Source organism: Olea europaea, chromosome 13 (assembly GCF_002742605.1).
Source record: "Olea europaea var. sylvestris chromosome 13, O_europaea_v1, whole genome shotgun sequence".
Taxonomy (NCBI): domain Eukaryota; kingdom Viridiplantae; phylum Streptophyta; class Magnoliopsida; order Lamiales; family Oleaceae; genus Olea; species Olea europaea.
Window position 1 is genome coordinate 18,460,866 of NC_036249.1, and position 20,173 is coordinate 18,481,038.

Sequence of the window (20,173 nt, forward strand, 5' to 3'; positions counted from 1 at the left end):
TAGCAGGCGTCCTGATGCGTCTGTTTTCTGCATTACCTGTTTCAGTGGGAAGTTGTTGAGACCTTGAATTGAGTGGGCCTGGAAGTACGGCCTCAATTTTCTTGAAGCTGTGATAAGGGCGAGTGTCAGTTTCTCCATGTCTGGGTAACGTGTTTCAGCTGGGAGAAGTGCTTTGCTGACGTAGTACACTGGCAACTGGTACTCACTTTCTTCTCTGACTAGGACGGCGCTGACCGCCACGTCTGAAATCGTTAAGTACAGCAGTAGTGACTCATCCGGTCGAGGTTTTGACCAGAGGGGTGCCTCTCCGAGGTGCTTTTTCAGCGCCTGGAAGGCTTCCTCACATTCTGAAGTCCATTGGAATTTCTTTTCTCGTTTCAGCACATTGAAGAAAGGCAAGCTTTTATCTGTGGCCCTGAAGATGAAGCGACTGAGTACGGCTATCCGACCATTGAGGCTTTGGACCTTCTTTGATTTCTGAGGTGACCTCATCTCTTGCAAGGCCATTATTTTCACTGGATTTGCTTCAATTCCTCTTTGATTGACAATATACCCCAAGAACTGACCCGATGCCACTCCAAAGGTGTACTTGAGGGGATTCAATTTCACATTATACTTTCTAAGTATTTAAAAAGTTTGGTCGAGGTGACTTACGTGTTCGACTGCCTGGGGGCTTTTGACTAGCATGTCGTCCACGTAGACTTCCATGGTTTTGCCGATGAGTTCGGTAAACATCATGTTGACCAATCTCTGATATGTAGCTCCGACATTCTTCAATCCGAAGGATATAACTTTGTAGCAATACAGTCCTCTGTCCGTAATGAAGGATGTAGCTTCCTCATCAGGTCGGAACATGGGTATCTGGTTATACCCTGAGTATGCATCCACGAAGCTCAGTAGTTCATGTCTAGCAGTGGAATCCACAAGTTGGTCCATTCTTGGAAGTAGGAAGCTGTCTTTAGGGCACGCCTTTTTCAGGTTTGTGAAGTCTATGCACACTCTTCACTTCCCGCTGAGCTTTTTCACCAGAACCGGGTTGGATATCCACTTCGGGCAGATGACTTCCCTTATGAAGCCACTTCGGCTAAGTTTGCTAACTTCATCTTTCAGTGCCTCGTACCTTTCCAGATTGAGGGCACGTCTCTTCTGTCTATGGGGGAACAAGAGGGGTTGATGTTAAGGTGATGGCAACTGATCATCAGATCTATTCCCACCATATCTTCATGCTTCCATAGGAAGACATCCAAGTCCCTTTTCAGGAAGCTTATCATCTCTACTTTTGCTTCAGGGGACAATGCCTTTCCTATGAGCAAGACCTGACTGGGGTCCTCTGGGTTGGCAGAGAAAGTCTCCAATTCTTCCATTGGGGTCGCATTTGGCTCAGAGTCAATTATTCGGGGATCTAACTCATCAAGAGGGTGCCCTTGCTCAGGGGTCTCTTCCATGTCGACGTCTTCCTCTTGCTCAGAGTATGCCCTTGTTCAGGGCGTCGAGCATTTCCACGTCTGTACTGGCTTCAATGGGAACTTCAGTTATGATTACATTAACGGTTTAGGGCTCCGATTTTCGCAGTGAGTTCAAGTAGCATGCCCTGGAGCCCATCTGGTCGCCTCGAACCGTCGCAATCCCATGTTCAGTTGGGAATTTCATGCACAAGTAGTGGATGAATGTGACGGCCCAAAGATCTTTCAATGCAGGTCTGCCTTATACCCCATGATAGGTCGATCTGTGGTCCACCACTAACAATTCCATGAAGTGTTGGGCCACTAGGGGTGCTGAACCCATCTCGATGGGCAGAGTGATCCACCCTCGTGGAACGATACTGTCTCCTGTGAATCCAAATAGTGGGTCAGTCATAGGGATCAACCCATGTTCAATCCGCATTTTGTCAAAGGTGGAGCCAAACAATATGTTCACCGAGCTTCCACTGTCAACGAGCATGTGTTTGAGCCCATTTCTGGCCACCACGACTCTCACAACCAGTGCGTCACAATGAGGATGGTGAACTCCCTGAGCATCTTCTTGGGAGAATGTAATTGGGGCCATCCTGTTGGCCTCTTGGGACTCGTTCATAATGTAAGTGATCATTAGTGGGTTCTTCGCTTACCTTGTATAATTCCTTTGGGCATTCTTTATGTTGCCGTCGATGTAAGGTCCCCCAATGATAGTGTCGATTTTCCTGATGACTTGGCTCCCAGCAAATGGGGCCTGATCTCTTTGCCTGGACTCTCCTCGGTCCCGAGATTCTCTTCTCCGGGGTGACTGCTCTCTGTGCCTTCGATCTCCCCTGTTCGGGGAGACAGATTTGCGTGGATAGTCATTCCTCCTAGAGAGATGTGGGTCGATCTGGTCTGAGCGTCGAGGAGCGTCTCTGCATTCATTGGTGTCATGCCCATATAGTTGATGGAAAGTACAAAATCTCGCTCCTTCCAAAGGCTTGTTTGATCGTTTCTTCTTCTTTTTCTTGCTGTCGATTCTTCCAGATGGCCCTGCTTCGCCAGGAGCATTTTCGTATGCCAATACTAGCACTGCATTCAGTGTGGCAAAAGCCAGTGCCTGTCCGGAGGTGGGAATTATTGTGTGACCTGCCTGAGCCCATTGCTGAGTAACAAGGCGTGCTACGAGTCCTCAACCTACCTGCCTCTGAGGCGGAAGGAGTCCCTGCGCGGCACGGTTTCGGTGATCAATTATTTCTTCACTCACAATTTTCACTCTCATCATTTCTACCAGTTCATCATAGGTGGAGGGATTCTTGTTGCGCACGTCCCTCCAAAACAAAGTGTTCATGTTGAGCTCGCCTTTTAGGGCTGAAAGGGCTTCTCTGTCAGTGACATGTTCACAGTAGGTGATTTCGTCTGTAAACCTGGTGAGATAACTTTTCAGCGTCTCCCCAGGGGCCTGCCTCATATCCTGCAGGCGTTGCACTGGTGCCTCTCCTTCTCTGCGTGAGAGGTATTGGTTTAGGAATGCTTTCTTCAAATCTGGTAACTTCTAATGCTTAGGGGAGGAAGCCTGTTGTACCACACTTCGACGGCTCCGCCTAATGTTAAATGGAAGGCTCTGCATTTCAAAGCGGGCGAGGCTTCCCTTAGGCTCATCTGTGTCATGTATTTGGTGAGGTGCTTCTCCAGATCCCCCTTTCCTTCATACTTAGGGATCTTAGAGGGCATGAAATTTGCTGGCATTGGGAAGCTTCGAATCTCCCTTGAGAAAGGGAGGTTAGCGTCATCATCGTCAATCTCATAAGATCGATAGGGCCCATCTGACCCTTCATCATCTTGCATGTTCTGGAGAGGTGGAGGTACCCCTTCTCGACTCCCCCAATCAACTAGGTTCCTCCTGTCCCTCCTATTTCTAGGAGGAGGAGGGGCCTGTTCTTGTTCCTGATCCGGCCGAGCTGATCTTCTCACTGGGTGGGCCCTATTGCTAGGATCCTCCCCTATCTGGTCGAAGATGCTTTCAGATCTCTGTTCTTCATATTCTTGAGGGAAGTTATCCCCCAAGTGGGGTTTTGATGGCTGGCTCTCTTGCACATAAGATGTGGCCTCGGCACCCACTTCTCTTTCAAGGGGGCGTTCTCTGTGCTGACTGGTGTGGCCTCGGGAACGAGATACTGGGGCTTCCTGCACTGGGTAAGATCCTTAGGGCATTTGAGAGCCCTGGTGACCTCGGGCTTGCATGAGGAGTTCATGCATTGCCATATTCTAAGTTACGATGTCTCTTATACCCGCAACTATTTGAGTCATTCCTTCAGTGAGCATGGCTGTTCTTCCACCTCGACGACGCCGGTGATGGGGTCTCTGATGAGTAACATTGTTATGGAGCACCTCTTCTTCAGAGGCCTCTCTCATGGGGTTGTCGTCTTCATGCTATAGCTCATCCTATCTCCTTTTTCAAAGGTGGTGAGAACTTGGATTGTAACTCGACTTTGTTCTTTTTCAAGAATGTGTCATCTTCAGGGTTAGTCGCTAGTTTTCCGGTAACTTCTCCGGTGGAGAATGTAGAACTTTGAACGGGAAGTGTTTCCTACAGACGGCGCCAATCTGTTGACCTCGAAAATTGGACCTTCCACATTGCCAACGGATAGCTATTCCACGTATTCCTCCCTGCACACAATCAACGCACGGTCAGACGCACACGGTCGGGACCAGCGGGGGTGGTGGTGGCCGTATACACTCCGATGGTCAAGTCAGGTTAGGGTAGATGGTCAAGTCAGGTTAGGGTAGTCGGAACAATACTCAGAGGTTGTGTTAAAAACACTAAGGGGGAGGAGAAAATATATAAACTTGCTATGGAGTGCTATGTAGTAAGAATTTCATTACCTTTGCCTCTTGCCAAACCTTGAGTATTTATAGGTGGGATGAACCGTTGGATGTGGGACACGTGTATACATCTGACGGTATGAGGCGTCTGTTCATAGGCGTCAATCAGCTGCGTCTGTAGAGTGGGCGGGCTGTTTGTTTCTCCTGAGTTGAGTTGACATAAAGTTGATATGTCACATCAACTAGCCTCATGGAGACATCAAACCAATTTAAACCTTAGGTACAAAGAGGATCTTGGCAAAAATCTCTTTCTGAGATTGGCGACGGATCTTCTGACAGAGGACCACTTCTCCTCGGTCTTAGGGACGAGGGTGCTTCGGTCAGTTAAGTAGGATCGCCTATGTCTCGCAGTGTGCTATCAGGTAGTTGACATTGGTGAGATCACTTCGGAAACAATTCGAATGGGTGTCTATCAGGTCGGAATGTGTGGTGGTGGAAATTCCTAGGCTGTTCAGATGGGGTGTAATAGTTGAAATAACATATTTCTTTCTTCCTATGTCAATAATTGACAACATCATTGTAACACATTAACATAATTCACTCTGCATATGGAAATACTGACAAGAATTAACAAAAGAACTATACAAATTCAGTTTTTAACAATAGAACACATGCAATGCAGACATGGATATGTACAAATTATGACCTTGGCTCATTTTCATCTAGTAACCGAATTGGGTACACAAGTTGTACAAAAAAACTAGTTGTATGATTTCACTCCCATTAACTATCTTTCCATTTGTGTAGTTTAAAAAAAAATGAGTATCTCTTCTTACTTGATTTGAGATACCGCCGTTCGCCTAGATGAATCTAGTGAAATTTCGGAACACACAAGACTTCGTGTGAGATCTGGGAGTATTGGATTTCAAGATCTGACAGATATTGGAGAAGATGATTCTAACCTATGATTCTTGAGTGAAGATGTTGAGGATATGCTCTGATTCGGGACAAGAGTTGGTGAATTTAAATCCCATAAGTTTGAGATTTACCTTCTGTTGTCCATCCATTAGGCGAATTATAACAATAGAATGAGAGTTGCTTCTTTACTCTTGGGTAGGATGTTTGAGTAGTAAGCAACGACGGGAACGAACCTTGATTTTGAGCTTAGGGTTTCGATTTGGGAAATTTAGGGTTTCAAATTCGAGTATGGTTCATTTTCTTCTCTGGATGTTTACAATTTGGGTGAGTTAAATGAAAATGAAAGGCGTATTCCATTTTGTGAGGAAAAACTTTTCAATGAAAGGCGTGCTTTTAATGCTGATGTGGTCGATTGTTTCGAAAATCATTTAACACTTGTAAGGATTTAACCGACCAGCTAGATTTTTCGTTTGCCGTGTAGACACGTTAGTTGACAGATCTGATCCGATGAGTAATGGGCAGTAATGGATTGAAGTTCAATGGCCAATGGGACAAGTTTGAAAGTTCAGTGAGTAAACCGTAACATTGCGAAAAGTTCGATGGCTAATGAAACATTTAACTCCAAAAATTCGTTATGTTATTCGTTGAAGTGACTAATGAAAACTGAAAAGTTAAAAAACTCAGGAAAACCATTGTTTTATATTCAACTTACACTTGGTCATAGTTTACTCGTCAAATTTCAAAATACTTCTCAATAGTCACTTATCTTCAAGATGTTGTACTTTATCCATCAACCACCATATTTTGTTTCCTTCATTGCTAATGTATCGCATGAAAATCCCCATTTGAGGAAGGAAATGTCATCAAATTTCAATAATTGTTTTATGTGGGTGAGATGGGTGAATAGGGCTGGGTTTTTTAGCGCTGAAAATCGTGAATGCCTTATTGGGTTTTAAAGAAGTTTATGAGGCTGTGGAAGTCTTTTTTCACATATGATAATTTTGGTGTGTTGATGGTTTACACGAGTTATAATCTTTTAACGATTGTAACTTGTCACATGGAATTTTCATGCAATACATTAGCAATGAAGGGAACAGAATATGACGGATGATGGATAGATCGCAACACCTTATAGATGAATGACTATCCAATAGTATTTTGAAATTTGATGAGTAAACCGTGACCAACTATTAGTTGGATGAGTAATGAAACAATGATTTGGCTAAACTCTAATTTTTTTAACGATCTTAACTTGCCACGTGAGATTTTCGTTAGTTACATCAATGAATAAAGTAACGATTTTTTGAGGTCGATAGATGGAGTGCAAACTGACAAAATTCAATGAGCACTTTAAAGTTTAATGAGTAACTCGTGATCACGATATAAGTTCGGTGAATATTGAAACAATTAATTCGATCTTCTTCCTCCATGACCCCGATGACTTGGCCACATTTGGCTAAGATTAAGAGATTTATTATATGATATAAATTACATACGTCGATTCAAGCCTATTGACTCATGTTTAGTTTTGTTACATTTTAATAAAAGTTGATAAAATACATGTTGAAAATTTCGTAAATATCCTAGATCCTGTGTATGATAAAATTAATTTTGAAATTTCACTTAAAATTTTCATTTTTTATTAAATCAAATGAGGCTTAAGAAAACACACACACACATAGATACTTACATTTTGAATGCTTCTTTTCGAAAAATTGGTATCCATTATTTATTTATTTATTTAAGAGAATTAGCTTTTGGTTTGCTGTAAGGGTAAAAAAAAATCGATTGGGTGTTTGGTAAATTCTATTTCAAAAATGTTGAATGCTAATATATACATTTTAAAGTTTGTGAATCTTATAATATATATTTTAAAGTTGGTTTCTTCCTCTTTCGTAATTGAGACACTTCTCACCTCATAAATGATGGGATAATTTCCATTGGAAGGAAGGGGATTTGGATACCTTTTTTAGATTATAAAATTACTATTTTGCATTATTAAAATGTAGTCAATGTTAATTTTCTGGTCAATTAACGAACACATCGATAAAAATCGTCCATATGTTCTTTCGTCACATGAGAATGAAATATTTTGCAGTGTGACTATGACAAATGTAAATATTAATGTAGAAGTTACAAAATTTGAAAATTTTGGGATTGTAATTTCTATTATCCGTATATTTTATATATAACTAAAATAAGAGATTGTTTGGTGGCGATTAAAATTATATTTTTAGTAAATTTTGATAGAAGTTTTTGAACTGTGTGATTGAAAAGTTGTGGGATCCATAAAAGATGTGGTTAATAGTGATTATTTGATTTTAATTCAAATTAAAATTTGAGCCAAATAGGGGCTTATTATGGGAAATTTGAGTGAACATACTTTTTAATTAAAGAATATAGTATGTCATTATTTGGTGAAGATTAAAATTAGATTTTTAGTAACTTTTGAAATGTGTGATTGAAAAGTTGTGGGACCAATGATATTGTTAAAATTGATTATTTGACTTTGACTTAAATTAAAATTTGATTTAAATCAGTACAAAACATCACTTTTTTATTTTTATTTTTTTATGTAAAAGTGGTTAAGTTATACAGTACGATCGTTATATGATATATTTAAGGTAATATGATAGACTTTTCGCAAATTTGAATAATGTTATATGTACACTTTTGAATGACATTGTGGTCGATATCCTTCTTATGTGGAAGAATTTGTACAGTAATATGATAGATGTGTTCAAAATCAATTATTTCAATGAATCAATGTGGAAGAACATCAACAAAGATATAAAGAAGAGTGTAAATGCACCATGATCGTTTTAAATATTCAATACAGTAAAATGAAATTGTATAATACTATTACAAATTATTTAAAAATATAAACCTAATGTTTCCCAAACATCACTACTTTTTATTTAGGATTTAGCCACTTTTTCCTCTCTCATATTTAAGAAATATTATAATCTATCCTCAACCTTTTTTTTTTGGCACTAGACATTCTTAATATTTTGAAAATGTAGGCAAAGTTCATCCCTTCACCATTTTGACCACGTAAAAATTTGTCCTTCCTTTAATTAAATAAAAAAATAAAAAGAAAATTGTATCAAGAGTCTTAAATCTTTTCAAAATGAACAAATGAATCTTATTCACCAACTAGGGTTCTCCAAACCAATCCACTCCCCAACCAATACCCAATTGAGGTGGCAAATTCAACGGTATAACTGTCCCACTGCGTTATGATCAATAGAATAAAAGTTAATAAAATGTATAGTTGAACATTTATGAATAAAATAAAATATATAATTAAAATTTTATTATTAAGCCCTTGTTTGGTTTTTACTATTTTTAAAATATATATTTTCTCTTATTTTCAACTACCCATTTTTCAATAAAATAAATTTACAAGCAAATTCAAAATTTTTCCTTATTTTTTAAGGTCACATTTTCCATCAAAATATTATTTCAAAATACATTTTGTGACAAAAGATGGGGTTCAAAGTTCAAACAGACTGTAAATTTGATTTATATTTTAGCCCCTGTTGTCATCAATTTTCTCTCATTCTTTTCCATTATTTTTTCTACAGTACTCATTTTTAACTACATATTCTTCATTAAAATAATATTATACGTAAATAAAAAAATTCCTTTTTTTTAACCACACAGTTCAAATAATGGGTGACAAACACACCCTTAATCAATTTTTTTTTTTTATGATACCAAAAAGGGGCCTTAAGCCTTACATATTCATCATTTATATGCCTATCTATGAAAAAAATATAATGGAAAAAATATGAAACAAAAAAAGTGGGTCATCACAGAAAGGGTCAAATCTTTCAGACACGTTGACAGTTACACTTTAAGATGATCTCACGGATTTCACGACATCTTTGGCCCCACCACACTAAAGAAAGGCAAGAAACATCACACCAAAGTAATGGAGGATTCTAAAGCACATAGAGGTAGTAGTACACATTTGCTTTAGGCAATTTCCACCAAGATTGATTCAACATCTTAGTATAGAAAAATTTTATTCTTAATTTAGTCCGTGTTTGATTTAATGGGGATGGATTGTCGGTAGAAATGAGTTTATTATTATTATTATTACTTTTTTTTTTGTTTTTTTGATGATTGATATGAATTTGAGAACGATTGTAGGTGGGTGGTACAGTATTGGCGATGGTTGAAATAGTGGTGGTGGTTTGCAGTTGACAGGTGATAGTTTAGGTAGGGTTGTGGGTGAAATAAATTTATTTAGCTCCCGTTTGGCCTCCATTAATTTTCATTTCATTACATTTCATTTTTTCTCAAATTTTCAACCACACAATTTTTCATAAAATAATATTATATGTAAACAGAAAACTTTTCCTTCTTTTCCAATCACTCATTTTTCAAAAAAATTACTATTCCATCCATTTTCATTTCCACAAAATGGGGGCCAATCGGAGGCTTAGTTGCTTTAATTTCTTTTCTTTTTTTATATTTGTTTATAGCGGTCATAAAATTCATCATTTTACGTAATTGAAATGGTGAAAAAACAAGTTTTACCACATTTTCGAAAGGTTGATGACGTCTGATGCCCAAAAAAAAAAAAAAAAAAAGAAGTTGAGGATAGATTATTAACATTTTGCAAAGATTGGGGACGCTGAATGCCAAAAGTCCTTTTATTTATTGTAGATTCATTGTTGATAGTATTGGAAAAACTTATTTAATTTTTATAATAATATATATTCATATAGTTATGTTAAAATAAATAATAATATCTATTAAATTTCAAATTTTATAAAATTATAAAAAAAAAAGTCAAAATAATAGAAAAGTAATTAATTTAAAGTCCAAATAGTAGAAAAGGAATTAATTAAATTAATTAGAATTAATTTAATTCTTTTTTAAAAAAATTTAAAAAGTTAACATTTTGCAGTTTCTCAAAATCTCTCAGATGGCACATATTATTCTATTAGTGATGGCAAAAATATCTGTCTCGATACGTTGGTGGGGCGGGGGCGGGCCCCATGAAGAGAAAGGTGAAAAAAAATAAAATAAAAGATAAATGGGGCGGCAAAAGGGGCAAGCAGTCGCCCCACCCCGCTACCATCACTATATTCTATAATTAATTTTTTTTTTAAATTTATCAAACACCTAAAACAACTTTTAATTACTCGGACTTTGGAATCAATTCCAAACTTGCATTACCTTGCTTATTAGTTAATTCAACTCGTGCAGGAATGATGAATAAGTGCTCTCCATAAATACATGAATTAAATTTTTTTTATGAAATTCTCAATATCATGATCATATTGGTTAACTGGTCTGATTGTGAAGGAACAGAAAATTGAAGTTTTGATGGATTTCATAAATTTGCCTGATTCAGCCAACATCGAGCTACTAATCTTTCACTATGTAAGCATTTAGAAAGATCAATCTATTATCTATAGAGTAACTTTTTATTCATTATACGACGATCCTCCCATTCGACACTTCAAAGCACTAAATTTGACTTTTGTTCTAGCTTTGCTGGTTGGATCTAACCAAGAATGGAGTTGGGGAAAATAAAGATTTACTATCATCATCATCATCATCATTATTTATTTATTTATTTTTAACATCTAGCTAATATATATATATATATATATATATATTTTAAAGAAGATTATTTTCTAAATATAAAAATTTTACACTCTAAAAAAAAAAAATATAGCACCCAATCATGGTTCAGTTGTGATAGTTGAATCAATAAAATTTATAACTCACTTATTTTTAGCTTTAAATAATTAGCCTTGTTTGTTCGATAATAAAATTAAATTTTTAGTATATTTTGATAAAAATTAATGAGAAGTGTAGTTGAAAAGTTGTGAATTTTATGAAATATATGATGAGTTAATTATATGAATGGTCACTGAACTTTGCCCTATGTTACTACTTAGTCACTGAAATTAAAAATGTAACTCAATGGTCACTGAATTTCGTCAAGTGTTACTACTTCATAACCGAACTTTAAAATGTATTTCAATGGTCACCAAACTTTATACCGTGTTATCCATCCGTCACTCAAATGGAAAAATCCGTTAAGTCCAACAAATGACGTCAACTTGAGTGACGGATAGGTAACACGGTGTAAAGTTCGGTGACCATTGAGTTATGTTTTTAAGTTCAGTGAATAAATAGTTACATAGGGTAAAGTTTAGTGGCTATTAAGATATATTTTTAAATTGAATTATTAAGCCATTCTTTGAGTCTCATTCTTTCAATATATATATATATACACATTCTTAAACAGTGATTTGATATCATTCAATCACACATCCTTCAATAAAATAATATTACACACAAATTCAAAACTTTTCCTTATTTTTTAGCTATACATTTCCCATCAATATACTATTCAAAAATTCATTTTATCCCTCAAAATGAGGATCAAACAAGGGCTAAACTTCTCAAATCGACCTCTATGAAAGAAGAAATCAAAGAAAATGAAGGGAAAAAAGAGGAAACAGAAAATTAGAGACATATAAATTAAATAAAATAGAATTGTTGCTAATATTCATCCATTATGGTGAAAAAGTACATTTGATATTCATCCATCACCATATCTCAAACTCCGCATAAATGGATTGAAAAAGAAACAGTTGGAATACTAAAAGAAATTGACAAAGAAAAATTAAATAAAAGTACAAAAATGTTCGAATAGTGCCAATGTAACTAAGGTCGATTTGATTTTTTCAACTATGTTACTATTTAGTCACTGAACTTAAAAATGCAACTCAATGGTCACTGAATTTCGTTAAGTGTTACTACTTCATAATCGAACATTAAAATGTATCTCAATGGTCACCGAACTTTGCACTGTGTTACTCATCCATCATTCAAGTTGATGCCGTTTGTTGGATTTAACGGATTTTTCCATTTAAGTGACGGATGGGTAACATGGTGCAAAGTTCAGTGACCATTGAGATACATTTTAAAGTTCGATTATGAAGTAGTAACATTTAACGAAATTCAGTGACCATTGAATGACATTTTTAAGTTCTGTGACTAAGAAGTAACATAGGGCAAAGTTTAGTGACCATTCATATAATTAACCCAATATATGATTAAAATTAATTGTTAACTTTGACTTAAATTAAAATTTAGATTTTAATTTTCACCAAATATGAGCTAAATAATTTATTCATCTAATTATTTTTGACTGTATCAAGAGTAAAACTGATTTTAAAAGTTGACTACTTCTCCAAAATAAGCAGAACCTATCATTCTATGCTGTTACTTTTTTACTTATAAGAACTCTTACTTAAAAGTAACTATTTTTCTAATTTTAGCCAAACAAACATCAAATCCTAGTTTGTTTGTTGCTTAACGGAGGGTTTATCGAGAGGTTTTGTCCCTGCCTACTTGCCCCTTTCTAGGATACCTTTCAACTCTCTCTCTCTCTCTCTCTCTCTGTCTCTCCCCACACACGCACTATAAATGCTGTCACTGAGGACCCTTCCTGTCCGCAGCTCCAAATGACTCTCAAACCAGAATCCCAAAGCCATGCCCGTACCCGAACTCGAACCCGGATCCGTACTTGTCGCCTCTCCCCGTGTTACCGCCACCCTGATGAACCGGTCACTGGCATCTGCGCTTCTTGCCTTCGTGAACGACTCTCCGGTCTGGATTCATCAGCCGCCGACATTGCCGTCTCCTTCTCGCCGGAGCTCCGCCGATGTAGGTCGGTCTCCACTTCAAAATGTGAAGCTTCCTGTTCCCGTAGCAGCTTCACCGAGCAGCGTCGCAAGTCATGCGACGTCAGGTCGGATCGGAACTCCCTGGCTCATCTGTTCGACGATGATGATGAAAAGAATGGATCTGGTGGATGCTCCAAAGTTGAATCGAGGAATTTGGGGCTTTCGAGACTCACTTATACGGTGATTGAGTCAAGTGAAGAAAATAGAATTAGTGAAGAAATTAGGGTTTCTCGTAATGCATTGATGGCTGTAGATGTGAATGCTATTGACGATGAGGAGGAGGTTGAGGAAGGAGAATTCAAGACAATGAAGGAATACATAGATCTTGAATTTCAGAATAAAAATAATAAATCTAAGGATTTGAAAGGGATTGCTGGAAATATATTGGGCGCTGCTTCTGTTTTCACCAAGAAATTGCGGAAATGGAGACAAAAGAGTCAGATGAAGAAGTCCAATAATAGTATCAACTGTGAAACTGCGGATAGCCATTGTTGTAATGATGTGGTTTCGAACAGGGAAAAGTCGAGGGAAACTCAAACCGATATTGGGAGGAGAAGATCTTGTGACACAGAGCCAAGGTATTCGGTTGATGCAGGTAGGATTTCATTTGATGAGCCTCGGGCTTCCTGGGACGGGTACATGATTGCAAGGACTATTCCAAGGCTTGCACCGATGTTTTCTGTTGTTGAGAATGGGATATTGGGTAATGCCAATAGATTTGAGAATCAAAGGTTGTCGGTTGATGGGCCAATGCATTCTATAATGGAAGACGAGACTAGCTCTGGTGGATCAGGTAACTCTAATTCAGATTCTTCTTCCATGATGCGTAGTAGTTTTGATAGGTCGAGCTCTGTCAGGAGTTTAGGGAAAAAAACAATGGCTTCAGAGGATCAAGGGGTATCTCCGGCAAACTTGAAGTTGGTAATCACGGAGAGGGAATTGAAAGATTGGCATATGAATTCCGTTAAAGATGATGACTTGGAGAAGGTTGCATCCATTTCTAAAAGAACTGCTGCTATTGAAAATGTTGGTAACATGAATGTACCTAAGAATGTTAGATGGCACAGAGTACGTAATGTCATTAATTTCAAACACAAGAAGTGCGAAGATAAGTGTGAAAGTTTCCCAAGAAATGTAATTGACAGCTCAATTGATGTCCCCAAGCAAGGGGAGGAGGCCAGAGGAGAAGTAAAACAAGTGTCAGGTCCGAAGCTTGCACGCAGTAGTAGTGTTGTCGGTTCAAGGAATTCATATGAAATCCCGGGATCAAGTTATGGTAGAAGGAATATTGATAACAGCGGTCTATGCTTTCAAGGGAAGGGAAGAATTTATGCTGGGGAGAAACACTAGTGCCAAATTTTCGTCAATGGATCTTGACAATGACATGGTGCCATTCTATGTGACACCATTGAGGAGTTTGAAGAGCAGAAAGGGTGGAAAATTCAAGCTGTAGAACTCAAATATAATCACTCGAAATGTTCTGCAGTTGAATTGAACTCAAGGTTTATGCTAGAGAGAAACACGAGAGCCAAATATTTGGCAATGGATCTTGACAATGGCATGGTGCCATTCTATATGACACCATTGAGGAGTTCGAAGAGCATAAAGGGTGGAAATCTCAAGCTGTGAACTCAAATATAATCACTGGGAATGTTCTGCAGTTGAAGTGAACTGAAGGTGAACAATTCTTCTCTGCAAAATTATTAGGCTATACTTGTAACGAATTTTCAAATCTAGTACCTTAATCACATGTAGTTTTTATATCTTTTAGCCTTATCTGTAACACAGTAATAATAGTTTCAAATATTCTTTCTTTGTTTGAAGGCCTCTTGTATTGAATCTTTTTTCGTCTGTACAACAATATTATTTCGTGTATAATGGTTCAGGCCTAAGCCAGATTGTGAACTTTTTGCTTCTTCCTTTGTTTTACATTTGAACTATCATCATACAATTGCATATAGGACGTCTCAGGTATTCCAAGAATGACTTTGACCTTGTGTGTGAGGAGCGGGAGGTGTTAAGTACGTAATGCATTCTCATTTTATAATTGCATGTCTATGAAATTCAGGAGGTTCGTTGTCTTGCATGTGAAAGATGATATATAGGGTGTTCATATTATTAGGGTGGCAAAAGGGTTGAGTAGTTCGTTGGCTCGGCCCATGGACGGCTTGAGCTTGTTTCGGGACGAGGGGTGGCAAAGGGGTCAAGTAGTTCGTCAGCTCGGCTCGTCAAAGCTTGGCCAATGGACAGCTCGGGCTCATTTCGGGACGATCCTGAGCCCAAGCCGAGTTGGGGGTTCGTTGGACGAGCTCGCAACCACCTACAAGCCTGAAGTTCTAGTGGGCTCGTAAAAATTGAGAACAAAAAAGGTCAAAAAAAAAAAAAAAAAATCTTGAGCTTGTGGTTATCCGACTTGGCCCATTGTCACCACTACATATTACCTATGCATGTTTCTTTGGGTAGAAAATAGGGAAAGGTCTTCCATGTATGCAGAATGGATATACTTGTGTTGTCGAGGAGTTAAGCATGGACTGAAAGTTGTTTTGTAGCATACTTGTGCCCAGTGGTGGATCCATTGGCCGCCCTAGCTGGATCTGCCGAAATGTTCAGACTGCTGGGAATGGAGTTTTACCCAATGAATTGTCTTGGTCCATAAATCATAATCAATATAATTTAATTTTCTCTTCAACTCCAAATTTCATTTTCCCCCAAATCTTGAAACTGTGAAAGCTAAAGGAGTGAAAGGCGATTGGGGCGATTGGCGAAGCTGAAGGAAGGGACTGGCGATTGGGCGAATGTGAGCGTGAGGAGATGAGGAGGAGGAGTCGTGATTGCAGCGAACTCAATGATGGAAATAAGAAAGGTAGTAATGGTTTATTATCGTCTTCTTCTAGAGAGCCAATTTGTGATGAAATGCTGGAAGATTGGCTTGATCCTCACATTTTGACTCAAATTCCGGATCTTGGAGGTGATTGGCTTGCTAATATTTGAATATATCTATTTTCTTAGCCAAATATATGTGATAGAAAGAACTTAACTAATTTCTAACATGTTGTGTAGTTAAATAAGTGTGTACCAGTGGATATTCTTTGAAGAAAAATGATGACTGTTTGTCTTTGCTTTTTCTTGAATTAATTTTTTTTCTTATCTCTACCAATTTTACCTCAATATTTCAAAATTATTTCTTGTTTTGACACGGTGAAAAGTTAAGTTCAATTCGTAAAAGGATTTTGACAGAGAATTCTATATACAAGAAATTTATCATTGGCCACAAGAAAAGTGCATTTTATGGGGAAAAAACATGAAAAAATTGTATTTTGATTCTTTACTGAAATAAGATGAAAGCTATAAATGATGTGAGTGTTGCAAAGGTTGTATCGTACAATTTTTTTTTTTTTTAGCATTTTGGGTTTTATTGAATTATATTTTCATATATATATAATTTTTACGTTTTAATGCATTTACATATATATATATATATATATATATATATATATATATATTGAATAATTTAATATTATTTAATCAAATTTTAATAAACGATCGGCTATTATGATCGTTGATTGTTGACGGTCAACGACCATCCTAGGTCGACTTCGGTGCTGGATTCGCAACTGCTTATACCACTGTAGTTTTCTATCATAACAAAGGAATTATTTTATTTTATTTTTATTAAGGGTTAGGTTCAACGCTGGGCAATTAGGTCTCAATCACTAGAAGTTCTGGCGTAATTTTTTTTTTCTTTCAATTTTAGGTTCAACGCTGGGCAATTGGGTCTCAATCACTAGAAGTACTGGTGTCCTGAGCATGCTAAACTGGAAAAAGCAATTAAGGAGTTGTGACATTTTCCAACACCATATACCATTTTATTGTTGTCTTATTTGGAAATTATTGTTTAAAAAAAAAAAAAAGGTTGAACCCCAACCTTGAAGGCGTCTACCGCCCCCCTCTTAGAGCTTTGTGAGGGAGGTAAATTACGGGATGTACCCCAGCAGGTCAGGGAAAAAGAGCTGCCTGTACACTGAGCCTATAAGGAAATTTGGAAATTGTTGTTTGAGAGGCTGCTTCATGGTTTATGATAAGTCTTGGATTGCTCTCTACGATAATTGCACATAGGGTAATTGCCAGCCCAGTGGTAACCAGTCTCTGGAAAGTGAAACTTACCATGGAACTGTTTGGCTAGAAGGGAGTGGAATATCAGGGAAAAATGGTGACTGATTCTGGACTGACGAGCAATTTTCGTAAATTGGTCACTGTTATACATGAATTTACGACATTTCTGTGCTCTAATATTATCTTAAACTACCGAATCAAAAATTAAGACTATTAGACCGAGGATAAATTAATTTATTTCTGTTTTATGTTCAAACTTGGGGTTAGATAACTTCCCACGGTTGAAGAGACGAGAACCATACTTATATTTCTCTCCAACAACCTTATTCATGGTTCTCTCACCACATCAACAAAAGTTACCGAGATTAGTTTCAAGGTTCAGCATCTTTCACTTTCATAGTTAACATAGTTCATTAACACTGAACATGAAATGATAACACATTAACATGCACGTTAACATGATTGTCACGCTGTAATAGACATAACTGAACAGGATTGAAGAAGAAAAAGAAAATAAATATTATCCAATATGTACAGTGCTATCCAGTGCTGCATAGTTGTCACTTCACATAGTCGTCAACGAAGAGTTCCCACAGCCCTTTTGTATGTATATCTCTTTGCCACCCCAATGAAAGCTCCCAAGTTGAGAAAACTCAGAACAGCCAGTAGCAAAAAGAAGTAATGGAGGTGCCCACGGTTCAAATTTTTTGCTATCCATCCAGGCTTCCCTTTCCTAGTACTGATATCTGTAACAATAGTCAGTAACAAAGAACTCACATAGCTTCCCACAGCAGCAGTTGTTAAAGACAGGGCTGCACATAAACTTCTCATAGAATCAGGTGCTTGTTCATAGAAGAATTCGAGTTGTCCTATGTTTGTGAACACTTCCGCACACCCTATGATGAAATATTGTGGGATTTGCCAGAGTATCGAGATGGGTACTTGCTTTGTGTTATACAGGTCGTGTCTTCGTACAATTCCTAGTCGAACAACCTCTAGAATTGCTCGACCCCCATACGCTGCAACTGTGTCAAACCATTCTTATGGCCTGTGAATTTTCTTACTATAGGAATCAGGATTTGGTCATAGACCGGAACCCAAAAAATGACACTGATAGTGTCGAAAATGCCTAGGGATGCTTCCGGGATGTTGAAAGTGCCAAGTTTTGTGTTCATGTATGTTCCTTGTAACAAGAATAAGTTGCCCATTTGTGCATACACCGTGCTGAACATAATGCCAGTAGCCCATATGGGAAGTAATCGGATAATTGATTTCAGTTCTTCAACTTCTGTAACAGTGCACAGTCTCCAGGGATCTATTGAGTCCTTTTTATAATCTGATTGTTGTATCACTGCTGCCTTATCAAAGAACCTGAGATTTGACAAAGTTATCAGACTAGAAACTGCTGTTTTTTGAAAAGTAATCACTTTAATTATTTGGTCGAATAACTGCAATAAAATTGGGTACTTGTGCTTGATGGTTTACCCGATAAGTCTTGTAAAGACTTGACTCAAGTTTCCCCAGCTTGCTTATCCAATGAAAGGAAGTTGATTATATAATAGAAGTCGAGCGTAGTTCGTATTTAAGAATTTCTGTTCTTTTAAGAACACTGTGTTGGTTTGCACGAAGATGCTAGTTCCGGAGAGTACAGCAGTACTAAAGGTCCTTGGACTTTTAGGTAGTTCGTTAAATAAATAATGGATTCATGATCCGTATTAAGGCTAAAGTAAACACTTTTAAGATATGTTTAGAATGTTGGACTAGATAAGACTAGACAAGATTAAAGAAGAGATATATGTGACAAAATCTATTAGTTGCTTGTCTTATCCTATTCAATCTAACGTACCAAACACACAGTCTATAGTAGAAGAGGGTACGTACTGAAGTTCATCTGTGTGATCGAGCTTGCGGCTGCCTACTATAACGGATTCTGCATTGGAAGTCTCGTATAGAAGAGACTTGTCCTCAGGTACCATAACTCGAGTTTTTCTCAGTGTGGCTACCACCACCTTGCAGAGACGCGTAAGAGGGCTGCCACCGGGTTTCTGGTACCGAAAAAGTCGAGTACCTGAAAAGAAAAAGGCCACAGCTATTGCCATAGCCACAGCAGGAATACTGAATCCCCATCCCCAACCAATGTTGACTTGTATCCAAACAATCACAGAGGAGGCAATAAGTGCACCAATATTGATTGAAAAATAGAACCAATTGAAGAAATAACTTTTGTGCTTCTTCTCAGCCTCATCAGTGTCATCAAATTGATCTGCACCGTATGATGAGACACATGGCTTAATCCCACCGGTTCCGAGTGCTATCAGATAGAGTGCAAGAAAACAGACTGATGTTTGAGCATGTGTTGCAGTACATACATCTTTCTTTAAACAAGTTGGCCTCAGGCCGGATACTGTTGCTGATAGTGTCAATAGTGTCATTCCCTGTTGATAGAATTTAGCAATGGGTAAATAGTTGACAAGACCTAGGGATGAGAAGTGCTATCTTTCTAAAGATTTAAGCTTTTAGACGAGGCGATCAAATATAACAACAACAAATTAAGCCCGATTTTCAGTAACTTCACGGTTCATTTTCTTTCCAATTTGTTCAGTTCGTCACTACCTCTACTAAAAGAAACAGATAGTTGAACTTACGATAACATAGATGGTCGAAAAGCTGGCAATAGTCCAATATCTTCCTAAATATGCATCAGCAAGAAAAGCTCCAAGTAATGGCATAACATAGCAAGTACCCGACCAATTCGACAGATTTTTCGAAGCAGTTACACTGTGTTGATTGAGTTGATTTGTGAAATAAAGAAACAAATTGGAGCTCATTCCATAGTATGCTAATCTTTCACAACATTCATTTCCTGCAGAAAAATATTCAATACTCAGTAAGCAGTGTTATTACCAGAAATGACTTAATTTGGAAGAATTAAGAATGAAAATAACTAACCCAGGATAAATGGACAGGCTCTCCAGTTTCCTGTTTTCTTCTTGTTAGCAGGTTTATTGCGATAATCTACTGTCCCATCTTTCGTACAGTTATCTTCATCTTCTTTGATGGCAAGTGGTTTCATGCTCGATTTTGTATCTTGCATTGTTTTGTGATTTCTGTAATGGCCAAGAAGAAACACGAAAAAACCCCAACAGAATTAACTTC

General features: G+C 37.7%; 1 protein-coding gene and 1 pseudogene across 1 annotated transcript; one reads left to right on the forward strand and one right to left on the reverse strand.

The window, feature by feature from the left end:
- The first annotated feature begins 12,554 nt into the window (after positions 1–12,554).
- Positions 12,555–14,809, forward strand: LOC111407781 (UPF0503 protein At3g09070, chloroplastic-like). Its single transcript, XM_023037449.1, has one exon. It carries the CDS (start codon positions 12,683–12,685, stop codon positions 14,252–14,254), a length of 1,572 nt encoding a protein of 523 aa, XP_022893217.1. The 5' UTR covers positions 12,555–12,682; the 3' UTR covers positions 14,255–14,809.
- Positions 14,810–17,593: 2,784 nt separating this feature from the next.
- LOC111408506 overlaps positions 17,594–20,173 on the reverse strand; it is a 4,635-nt pseudogene continuing 2,055 nt past the window's right edge.

Excerpts from the sequence above, each read along its gene's own strand:
- LOC111407781 (XM_023037449.1), top strand. The coding sequence starts at position 12,683 with ATGACTCTCAAACCAGAATCCCAAAGCCATGCCCGTACCCGAACTCGA.